The following is a 12,652-nucleotide window of genomic DNA, read 5'->3' as shown; positions in this document are numbered from 1 at the left end:
AAGTTGTACACCTGACACTAGACTGGTGTCCTTTGACATCGTCAGCCTTTACACAAATGTTCCGGTTGATGAAACCATAGACCTTGTAAAAGAGAATCTTCTTAAACACAAAAAATTAAGTGAAACTCAGATTGCCGAACTCATTGGTTTGCTCAAGGTCATTTTAAAATACAATTACTTCACATTTAACGGGAAAATGTATGTACAACCAGATGGTCTAGCAATGGGTAGCCCCCTCGCCGGTATTCTAGCAGAGGTTTTCATTAACGCCCTAGAAACAACGTTCTTCAATTCAAGTTCAGAATTATGCCACAAAATCCGCTATTATGCACGGTATGTTGATGACATTTTCATTGCTTTTGATGGCACTGATCATGAGTTAGAGCATCTCTTTAACACTTTCAACGGTTTACATGAAAAAATTTCCTTCACACAAGAACTTCAAAATGATAAACGTGAACTTAATTTTCTCGATTTAACAATTTCTATAGAAGATAATTCCTTCCATTTTAATATCTTCCGCAAGGAAACATATTCTGATAATGTCATTCCTGCTGACTCAACCCATCCAAAAGCTCATAAATTGGCATTTTTTCATTCCGCCATTCACCGAATGGTAACCACTCCTTTATCACCTGCGGATCAAAAAGAGGAATTGAATGTAATCAAAGCGATTGCGGTTAATAATGGGTATAACCAGAATATGATCGATTACCTGCTCAATAAGAAAATCTCCCAAAAATGTTCGACTTTGAGAAATATTCTCCCCACGGATACCACAGAAACTAAAAAATTTATTTCCATCCCTTTCCTGGGTAACCTATCGTATAGGATTAAACGTCTTCTGAATAAAAAATATAACTGTAACGTCTCCTTTTCTACAGATAACAGTTTAAAAAGAAATCTTGTACAGTCAGTAGAGATTGCCAGCGATTGGTTTTCTAATTCAGGTATTTACAAGCTAACCTGTAATAACTGCCCCTCTTATTATATTGGTCAAACCGGCAGAGCTGTGAAAATACGATATAAAGAACATCTGCTAGGTAAAAAAGGAACGAATATTCGCAACTCTACCTTTGCTGAACACCTCTTGTTAACTGGCCATACGCCTAAACAGTTAGAAGACACGGTTATCCTACATAGACAGGTCAAAGGACGGAGACTAGATCTGTGGGAAGAGCTATTTATTTTTAAACATCTAGAGCTCAAAGACGGCAATATTCTGAATGATCAGTTGAACCTTGCCTGTAAGCAATTTTTCGAAGGCTTTAAACCCATACTGTGTAATATATAACATTAATGTTAGTAACCTCAGTAGTCTATTTCCTCAGGAAGCTATAATGCACTTTCAAATCCTCCAGTTTACTATCGTTTATATAATGTGTTCTTTTCACGATATATGGCTGCCACTACAGCGGCCCTCATGTAATTTTCTCTTATTCAATATTACGTAGTAACTGGATTGTAGACCAGGTCTCGTAATTTTCTTAAAAGCCATTACTGATTGTTCTTGATGGTTTGACTTATATACGTTCTATGGGCTTCACTAATATGGTAATATAACTTTATATTTTGGCTATATAGACCACTGCATGTAACTCACAGCGGAAGCGCCACCTGTCTTTTTGATGTATGTATCTACGTTATTGTTTCTATACCTCCCACAATGTCATAACGGGAGTGTCAAATGCTTGCCAATTTATTTATTATCACTCTATTTAAGAACGCATTTAAAATTGATGTTTCAAATGTTACTTCAGTACGCCTATCGGCACATAGTTCGCGACATGAGCGCCACCTGCCCTGGCCGCTGTGCTACTACGCTGGCCGATTTTACTCAGTCGCTTAGGCGCTCTGCAACTTCTATGTACCTATTTTATCTGTTTGACAAACCCTGGTGTCAGGGCTATATTTTATATGATTAATGTAACTATGCAGATGTTTGCCTAAACGATAAGGACATATCACTTCATGCTGTTATAATACTGTAAGTACCAAGAATCTTTCTCACATCTTGTAATACAATATTTTCCTAATATATGTCAAACTTTATTCTTGACTCATGTTTCATACCTTAATATATATTACGATGTTCATTGTCCCCAGGTATCTTCTGAAGAAGATAGATTTATATCTATTGAAACCTAGGTAAAGATTACTTTATCCTTTGCAATTGGTCGGCTGTTCTTAGTCTGATTTACGTGAAACCATTGCTGTAGCGCAGCTATGTTTAAAATACTGAAATTCATGCCTGCCGAGGTATCAAAAGCTGCATCCAGGTGTATGGACATCAAATTAAAAATTGTGAAAGCAGGTATGGCTATTGACTTTAATCACCAGTGCCTAGAGAAAGACATTATCCCTGATTATGTGAAGGCGTACGTAAATTTTAAACAGTGTAGCAGGGTGCCTTATATTAAAAAGAAGCTAGTGCATTTAGTCATTTCCGAGAGCACAGTAAATTTGTACAAGAAAAAAGATGTCCTTAATAGTGAAGCCTACTGTATACACCTATTTTTAACTAAAGCCTTTAAAGATCTTTGTAATTTTCAAATTGACCACCTGTGGAATAGTATTAATGAATGGCTCTCTAATCATAAAGAAATAATCAAGGCCAGACATGAAAGAAAGCTTTTAAAGTTTAGTAATAGGACCACAAGTAAAAGTGATAATACAGCAGACAATAGTGTTAAGCACCTATTTTACGATAGAGTACTAAACAAAACCAATATCTCTTTTACGCAGGCCGAAAATGACTTGTTGTGTAAAGGCCTTAAATATAACTTGCCTGCTAAACTCGATAAATATCCAGTTATTTGTAATCTCATTGTAGATCTAAAAATCGGTTTAGAATCTCTGAAATTAGAGAAAACGGAGCAAGTCAAATGTGCCTATGAATGTAACAACATAATAGAAAAAGAAATTAAATTATCTCCTAATAAGCAATCGGGCGAATATAGTATAATAAAAAGCATTAATCATAAACTTAGAGAGCACGACGCATTAATCACTAAGAGTGACAAAGGGAACACCGTGGTCGTGGCTTATAAAAATGAATATATAGAGAAGACTGTAAAGTTTTTTGAGGAAAACGACATCACTGAGGTTACTGTAGATCCTACTACTGAACTGCAAAATGAAATCCGGCGTACTTTAACGAATTCCGTCAGCTTGTTCAATAAGTTCCAAAAGAGAGGGCTTATAAATATGAACCCTAAACCACCAGTGCTTAGAAGCCAGTTTAAACTGCATAAACAAAATCACCCGATCCGCCCTATAGTGAATGGTATAGGCAGTCCACATCACACACTTGCTAGGCGCCTCCATTTTAAAATTAAAGATGCTTTCACTTTTGAAAATAATTTTTCTGTAAAAAACAGTAAGGAATTAATTCACAATATTCAATCTATAAGTTGTACACCTGACACTAGACTGGTGTCCTTTGACATCGTCAGCCTTTACACAAATGTTCCGGTTGATGAAACCATAGACCTTGTAAAAGAGAATCTTCTTAAACACAAAAAATTAAGTGAAACTCAGATTGCCGAACTCATTGGTTTGCTCAAGGTCATTTTAAAATACAATTACTTCACATTTAACGGGAAAATGTATGTACAACCAGATGGTCTAGCAATGGTATTCTAGCAGAGGTTTTCATTAACGCCCTAGAAACAACGTTCTTCAATTCAAGTTCAGAATTATGCCACAAAATCCGCTATTATGCACGGTATGTTGATGACATTTTCATTGCTTTTGATGGCACTGATCATGAGTTAGAGCATCTCTTTAACACTTTCAACGGTTTACATGAAAAAATTTCCTTCACACAAGAACTTCAAAATGATAAACGTGAACTTAATTTTCTCGATTTAACAATTTCTATAGAAGATAATTCCTTCCATTTTAATATCTTCCGCAAGGAAACATATTCTGATAATGTCATTCCTGCTGACTCAACCCATCCAAAAGCTCATAAATTGGCATTTTTTCATTCCGCCATTCACCGAATGGTAACCACTCCTTTATCACCTGCGGATCAAAAAGAGGAATTGAATGTAATCAAAGCGATTGCGGTTAATAATGGGTATAACCAGAATATGATCGATTACCTGCTCAATAAGAAAATCTCCCAAAAATGTTCGACTTTGAGAAATATTCTCCCCACGGATACCACAGAAACTAAAAAATTTATTTCCATCCCTTTCCTGGGTAACCTATCGTATAGGATTAAACGTCTTCTGAATAAAAAATATAACTGTAACGTCTCCTTTTCTACAGATAACAGTTTAAAAAGAAATCTTGTACAGTCAGTAGAGATTGCCAGCGATTGGTTTTCTAATTCAGGTATTTACAAGCTAACCTGTAATAACTGCCCCTCTTATTATATTGGTCAAACCGGCAGAGCTGTGAAAATACGATATAAAGAACATCTGTTAGGTAAAAAAGGAACGAATATTCGCAACTCTACCTTTGCTGAACACCTCTTGTTAACTGGCCATACGCCTAAACAGTTAGAAGACACGGTTATCCTACATAGACAGGTCAAAGGACGGAGACTAGATCTGTGGGAAGAGCTATTTATTTTTAAACATCTAGAGCTCAAAGACGGCAATATTCTGAATGATCAGTTGAACCTTGCCTGTAAGCAATTTTTCGAAGGCTTTAAACCCATACTGTGTAATATATAACATTAATGTTAGTAACCTCAGTAGTCTATTTCCTCAGGAAGCTATAATGCACTTTCAAATCCTCCAGTTTACTATCGTTTATATAATGTGTTCTTTTCACGATATATGGCTGCCACTACAGCGGCCCTCATGTAATTTTCTCTTATTCTATATTACGTAGTAACTGGATTGTAGACCAGGTCTCGTAATTTTCTTAAAAGCCATTACTGATTGTTCTTGATGGTTTGACTTATATACGTTCTATGGGCTTCACTAATATGGTAATATAACTTTATATTTTGGCTATATAGACCACTGCATGTAACTCACAGCGGAAGCGCCACCTGTCTTTTTGATGTATGTATCTACGTTATTGTTTCTATACCTCCCACAATGTCATAACGGGAGTGTCAAATGCTTGCCAATTTATTTATTATCACTCTATTTAAGAACGCATTTAAAATTGATGTTTCAAATGTTACTTCAGTACGCCTATCGGCACATAGTTCGCGACATGAGCGCCACCTGCCCTGGCCGCTGTGCTACTACGCTGGCCGATTCTACTCAGTCGCTTAGGCGCTCTGCAACTTCTATGTACCTATTTTATCTGTTTGACAAACCCTGGTGTCAGGGCTATATTTTATATGATTAATGTAACTATGCAGATGTTTGCCTAAACGATAAGGACATATCACTTCATGCTGTTATAATACTGTAAGTACCAAGAATCTTTCTCACATCTTGTAATACAATATTTTCCTAATATATGTCAAACTTTATTCTTGACTCATGTTTCATACCTTAATATATATTACGATGTTCATTGTCCCCAGGTATCTTCTGAAGAAGATAGATTTATATCTATTGAAACCTAGGTAAAGATTACTTTATCCTTTGCAATTGGTCGGCTGTTCTTAGTCTGATTTACGTGAAACCATTGCTGTAGCGCAGCTATGTTTAAAATACCAAAAATTTAAGTCTTAGGAACAGATGTCATTTCCCCTTGGAATGTCATATTCAATATTTTCAGGTTCAGGACCTTACTTACACATCAGTATCTGATTAAATAATATTCTGTGAGTAAAAGTCAACAACAATTAACGAAATTTTAGTTTTAATTTTATTTGCGATGGTCATAAAGTACCACTCCACTGACAGTACACGCGATTGGAAGTGCATAGGTATTGCGTGCTCTGAATCCACCTTACACATCAATATGCATTTAAAAAGTATGTTGTTAATATAAATCAACAACAAATAATGAATTTTTCTTTTTTTAGGGTGAACATATTTCCCACTTCTGTTCAAGAAATGAGTCTTTCAGCCAGATTTTCCTGCCCTCAAATCGTTGTAATCTTGTCTGTCCTTTCCACCTGGACATTTTTACAACCAACAAAGTCGACAACATGTCCCACACATTCCATCCACTTAAAATCCTTAAAAATTAGGCCATCTACTGTAGCTTTCAGTACTAAATTAACCATAAGTTAATCACATGTTCATTTTATGTGTCTCTTGTTTGTGGAAACGAATTCAGTACAGCTGTTTTCTCATTTACTATTTTAGTTCCTTTTCATGTGTACTGTATCCGTAATCTCAAAGATGTTCATGATGTTCAGCAGTCTCCGATTCAAACTGCATGCTGTGTATTTGGCTAGTCGTATTTTTATACCAATATGCAACAGGACACACAATGTTTTGACAGTGACTTTTGTCAATTTTAGTTGCTTTATCGCAAGCTGTTTTCAATTTATGGCTGGATGGCTGTATGGCCTTCAGGCCAAAGGACACAAAAAGTAAAAGGACTAATTTCAAGTGGATGTTTTACACTCTGTGTAGCTCCCTTAAACAGTTGTGTGTTGTGTGTTTCCTCCCTAGTGTTGGAATACAGTATTCTAATACAGTTTTTAGATCACACAGTTACTACACATTTGACAATTTGAAACCTGCCTGAGGTAGGATTCGAACTGGGGTCACCTACTTCATGAGGTAGTAAGGTTACGCCTCAATAACACAAACGATAATAATGAAGCATGAGATCTCTGGACTTTATGTGATAAGATGTATTTTGTAAAGTACGCTTCTGTAACCTTGTAAGTAGCCTGTCTGTATGTTTCCATCGCTGTGGAGTGTGTTAATATGGCTGACAGCGCTCTGCACCTACGGCAAGAGATTGTGTGGTTGGACGGACTAGCAGTTAGCGAGTGGATAGAGAAGTATATAGGATGTTTTTCTTAGTGGAGACTCTGTGTTGGTAGGACACGAATTGTAAAATGACGTGAAATTTCTTATAAGAAAAGACTCAAGGAAGGGTATGATAATGTTTGGGTAGTAGAACTATTGACAACTATATAATTTTTGGAACTGGATGTCACATAAGTAAGGCAAAACTTTCTAAATACATTGTTTGCTCTTTAACAAAATCTTCCTTTTTCTATCCATATACCTCCTAGTAGTCATAGTCTATAGTAGTTAGAATTTTTTCTTTAGCTGGCTGCTGTTGCGACTTACTGTAATTGCTGCAGTTCGTGTTGTGAAGATTTTTTGTGAGGTAAGTGACTTATGAAATAGAATGGGGTGTCCACTATCGGGATTCGTAATTGAAATGAGTTTAGGTAATTAACAGAGTCGGAGGTAGTTTCATATTTCTTTAATTTCATATTTTTTGGGTTTGTGTTATTGTTAGAATTTTTTGCAATTCAGGGCTAGTTTTGTGTTAATTATTGGAAGTCATGTTGTCAATGTATAGCAGACAGATTGCGTTGGGCTTGTATATTGTAGGTAATAAATGAAGAGGTTAAGTTTGAGTTGTCTTTGTCATTGAAAATTCTGTTGGTCAATGCTTAAAAAAATTAAAGAGTTAGTTTCAATCTTTGCACTGAGTCTGTGTTGTGTAATAGCTACAGTAGGGTTTCCATTATTATATCAGAAGTTATTCCTAAAGTTCAAATCTGTGTCATTTAAACTGCACGCTGCATATTTCATCAGTTGCATTTGTGTGGTACTAGGGAGACACCAGTAAAAAGGTATATTTGGCTTTTCTGATGTCCCCGTTTGGTTATTTTGTTGAAACGTGTGGCTAACGCATTTATATTGTCGAAGGTCTCAGAGATTCTAATTACTGCGCTGTTCTGTTGATTAATATTGTCCATGCTACCACAATTACAAATATTCCATTTTTTTCGTCACACAGTCGTACTCACTAAAACATTGGAATTATTCGTGTAAAAGTTTATATTGTGGAGATAAATTTTTGAATTCAGATGAGCAGACAGTAAGTCGGCCCATTGCCTTAGATCGCAGAGACACTCATGAAGAGGAGAATAAATGAAATCAAGCTGCAGAATGAGAGATGAGTTACTGTAATACATTTTAAGGCTATAATCTTGCACAAAGAGCCGCCAGAAACGTTCTCTTCAAGCTGCTGAAGCAAACGAGGGTTGAATTGCTTACGAGATGAGGCAATAAGCAAACCGTTTTCACAAATTAATTAGCGCGGGTAATTGCTTTCGCAGAGAAAAGCGACAGTACAATGCATACTGAACTATTTCAACTTCATCTGCACTGCCAAAGATATTTATATTGCTTCTTTATGCATTGTGTCATAGCGTCTCTCTTGATGGAATTCCGCAGAGTTAGTCCAAAATAACTAGGGACGGAAGAACTAACGACGTTACTATCTCGGCATAAAAGAAATCTCAATTTCTCGAATCTTGCTGCTTTTAGAGAGTCTTAGCTACAGAGATCTTGAACAATAAAAATTGTGAAGTTAGAGGTTTTACGAAGGGCAAAGTTCTAGGTACGAGATTATGCACTACATGTAGGCTACGTCAAAGATAGACATAACGTTCTAGCACTTGCTTATTTTCTAAAGCATTAAATGAAAGACAGTTTACCATTAGAACTCTCTAAGGATGAGTAAAACAAAGTTGAAAGCATAGAACAAATTGCTTGGGTGTGATTGCTTACTCCCTCTTGTTTTAGCATACTGCATACGTCAACGAAGAAGGAACTGTTCTTGACTAAGTCTTCATGGATGAGCAGCGTCTCCATGGCATTACAAGCTGCTGGGTAGTCACACTTCGAGTCACGCACTGAAAATGTGAAATAAACGCTCTTTACAGATTGTTATTGCAAATTACTTAAAGTAATATGTAGAATATTGACTTTCTACATCTAAGGACATCTTTCGTAAACTGATGTGAAGTAATGTGTTATACAATGTTTATAAAAAGACTGTGTATCATGGGGACCTATTATACTTACAATGGCCTCAAAGCTTCTCAGCTGGGCAAAACGTCCTACAAAACCCAACACTAACGGTATTTTCAGATGTTTCACACAAGGCTAGTGATAGTTACATCTCTTTTTATAGAACCTAAAAGCCAACTGTCTCGTGAAATTCACTTTTGTCACAATTTAGTGCGCAATGAGAGTGTGCAGATGTCTAAAACAAGGTAAATTGCAGATGATGGCTCAGAAAAATTCCTGGAAATGTAAAAGTTCACGAGAGTTTCGGAAAACTGTTCCATAGAGAACATGCTTGGGAACACAGCATACCATGCTACAGTGCTAAATGGGTAGGGCGATTAACATTAATGTTGCATCTGACCGGCTAGAAGAAGGACATTTTCATACTTCAATGTCCTTTGTCTCGGAGTAACACCTCAAATACGACAAAAATGCAATGCGAAGTAATTAGAAATAGGTCTTTCCATCATATCCAAACATCAAGTAAACATGCTAAAATAGGGAGAAATGTTTTCAATAGCTTCCAGCACATTTGTCGCTAGCCAACAATTTTAAAAGTAGCAGATATGTTCTCAAATTTAGCAGTCGAAAAAATTTAGCTTCCTAGCAACAACACATGATTATAAAAGTCTGGCACAACATTAGAGATGGGAACGATATATCGAAAATATCGATACTTGGCAGAAAGATCAGTATCTAAATATTATTAAGTAACTGTAGTAGGACCTATCGCACTGGTACTAAAACATAGTTAGTGAACAGGATTACAGATATCGTCAAATTAAAAAAGGTCTCAAATGCAAGTGATCGTCGTCGACAAGAGAAAAAAGTAGAGGGATTCTCGAAGGAGGAATGTCGGAAATGGTACTGGACATGAATACCCGTTGGAACTTCACGTTGTACTTAAATGGATAATTTTTTGTTAGCATTTATACTATCACCACGGTTCAGTGTTGCAGCGAATATAATACTCATATACTAAGAAGAACTTTAAAATTGGCTACGCTGCTGATTTGTAAATATTATTGGGAGTTTAGTAAAACTATTTCATCTCTGATATTTGTATTAAGATACGTTTAGTGCTATTAAACATATCTACAGATAGCCTACATTTTAGAAGCAATGAAAGTATTAAGTTTTTATGTAAAAATGAAACAAATTTCTTGGCAAGAATGACGAACCAGATTCTGATAATAACTGATTCGTGTCTTTAACAAATTGTTTCAAATAAGAGCCATATTTTTTATCTGATATAAATCGACATTTTTACCTCTGATATAGTATATCGTCAGAATTGATATTGCTCAGGTGGTTTATAGAAAAAAAAATTTCAAAACACTTCTTTTAGACTCTGTACCTATGGAAATAAAACAGTTCCCTTTGGAAGCTGCCTGAAATTGTTCCAGTTTTATTTTAAGTAATAAAATAACTTCAGAAATAAAGTAATATTATCCGTACCCACGCAACTCAAAAATCAATAAAATGAATTATTGTTTCTCCTTGAATTAATATTCATTTTGTACTACTAAGAGCGCTTCAACATCAATTTTTAATGAGCTTGTAAACGGCCTTCGTGAACTGATATAAATAGATTCTTTTATTTAATTGTTTTATTCCTTTAACATGTTGCACATTATGATGATTATCTTTAATATAAGTAATATTAAATTAAGCAAATTTAATTATTGGCTGTGGTTCGTGGTGTGGGTTCCTGTTGTCATGTCCTAGTTCATGAACCACGGGCAATGTATGAGTGGCCAAGTAAGTGGTCCCGACAGTTGGGATACCAGTTACTTTGGAATAAGGCTGGGCATCTCGGACATATTCTGAGTCGTGGTCACCTTTGTGCTCATACGGCAAAGACTACCAAATCCACCGTTTAGTCCCTCAACCGTTAGGGGTAAAACTCAATGGGACTCAGGGCAAGTAAGGCTAGCAACCTGCTTCCCTGGTACTTTAAATATGATGCTGGCAACAATCAGAGCAAAATGCCTCGGACCTTTGGAGGTGACGGAGTCCCACCTCTAACTGACAAGCCAGGGACTCCTAAGATACGACTTGGCAAACAAATGGTAATGAGATGGGGAGCTATTAATATCAATGGGGGCTACTCTGGGAAGAAGGTAGAGCTGGCAGAGGTTGCAAGTAAGATGGGGCTGGACGTTTTAGCTGTTAGTGACATTCGGGTAAGGGGTGAGAAAGAAGAAGTGGGAGAATACAAGGTATACCTGCCAGGAGTCAAAGCAGGAATAGCACAATGGGGTGTAGGGCTTTACATCATGAAAGAAATGGAACCCAGCGTAGTTGCAATAAGGTATGTAAACGAACGACCGATGTGGATAGATTTGACAGTGTCTAGCAAGAAAATTAGGATTGTGTCAGTATATTCGCATTGTGAAGGGACAGATCAAGATAAGATGGATAGTTTTTATGATGCACTCAGTGATGTAGTTGTTAGAGTAAAGGACAAGGACAGTGTTCTGCTTATGGGTGATTTTAATGCCAGGATTGGAAATCGAACAGAAGGGTATGAAAAGGTTATGGGTAAATTTGGAGAGGATACGGAGGTCAACAGGAACGGGAAACAACTCTTGGATTTCTGTGCCAGTATGGGCTTAGTAATCACAAACTCCTTTTTTAAGCACAAGAACATTCACCGGTATACTTGGGAAGGCAGGGGAACCAGATCTGTCATTGACTATATAATAACAGATCAGGAATTCAGGAAGGCTGTGAGGGACACAGGTGTATTCAGGGGATTCTTTGATGACACTGATCATTATTTAAACTACAGTGAAATTGGTATTGTGAGGCCGAAAGTGCAGGAGGTCAGGGCCATATGTAGGAGGATAAGAGTGGAGAAACTTCAGGATAAGGAAATCAGGCACAAGTACATAACAGTGATCTCAGAAAGGTACCAGTTAGTTGAATGTAGTCAATTACAGTCACTGGAAAAGGAATGGACAAGGTACAGGGACACAGTACTAGAAAAGGCTAAAGAATGTCTTGGAACAGTAGTGTGTAAAGGTAGGATGAAGCAAACAGCTTGATGGAATAACACAGTTAAGGCAGCCTGTAAAAGGAAAAAGAAGGCGTATCAAAAATGGCTACATACTAGAACTCAGGTAGACAGAGAAAGTTATGTTGAAGAAAGAAACAAAGCCAAACATAATTGCAGCATCCAAGAAGAAATCTTGGGAAGACTTTGGAAACCGGTTGGAGGCTTTGGGTCAAGCTGCTGGAAAACCATTCTGGAGTGTAATTAGCAGTCTTCGAAAGGGAGGTAAGAAGGAAATGACAAGTATGTTGGACAGGTCAGGAAAACTGCTGGTGAATCCTGTGCATTCCTTGGGCAGATGGAGGGAATATTTTGAAGAGTTGCTCAATGTAGGTGAAAATACGATCAGTAATGTGTCAGATTTCGATGTACAATGGTATAGGAATGATGATGGAAATAGGATCACATTTGAGGAAGTGGAGAAAATGGTCAATAGATTGCAGTGCAATAAAGCAGCTGGGGTGGATGAAATTAAGTCGGGACTCTTCAAATACAGTGGAATGTCAGGTCTTAAATGGCTACACAGGATAATTGAAATGGCCTGGGAGACGGGACAGGTTCCATCAGACTGGACAAAAGCAGTAATCACACCAATCTTTAAACATGGAAACAGGAAAGATTGTAACAACTACAGAGGTATCTCTTTAACCAGTGTTGTGGGTAAAATCTTCTCAGG

General features: G+C 36.9%; 1 protein-coding gene across 1 annotated transcript in view; it reads right to left on the bottom strand.

Moving 5' to 3' along the window:
- The window catches only part of LOC124794936 (delta-1-pyrroline-5-carboxylate synthase), a 205,032-nt gene that overhangs the window by 43,100 nt on the left and 149,280 nt on the right, over positions 1 to 12,652 (bottom strand). Inside the window, exon 12 of the mRNA XM_047258653.1 lies at positions 8,637 to 8,761. Within this exon, the coding sequence (XP_047114609.1) occupies positions 8,637 to 8,761 (125 nt within the window). The remainder of the gene's footprint in view (positions 1 to 8,636; positions 8,762 to 12,652) is intronic.

Source organism: Schistocerca piceifrons, chromosome 1 (genome assembly GCF_021461385.2).
Source record: "Schistocerca piceifrons isolate TAMUIC-IGC-003096 chromosome 1, iqSchPice1.1, whole genome shotgun sequence".
NCBI lineage: Eukaryota > Metazoa > Arthropoda > Insecta > Orthoptera > Acrididae > Schistocerca > Schistocerca piceifrons.
The sequence above is the reverse complement of the archived record's forward strand: the minus strand, read 5'-3'. Positions and strand labels throughout refer to the sequence as shown.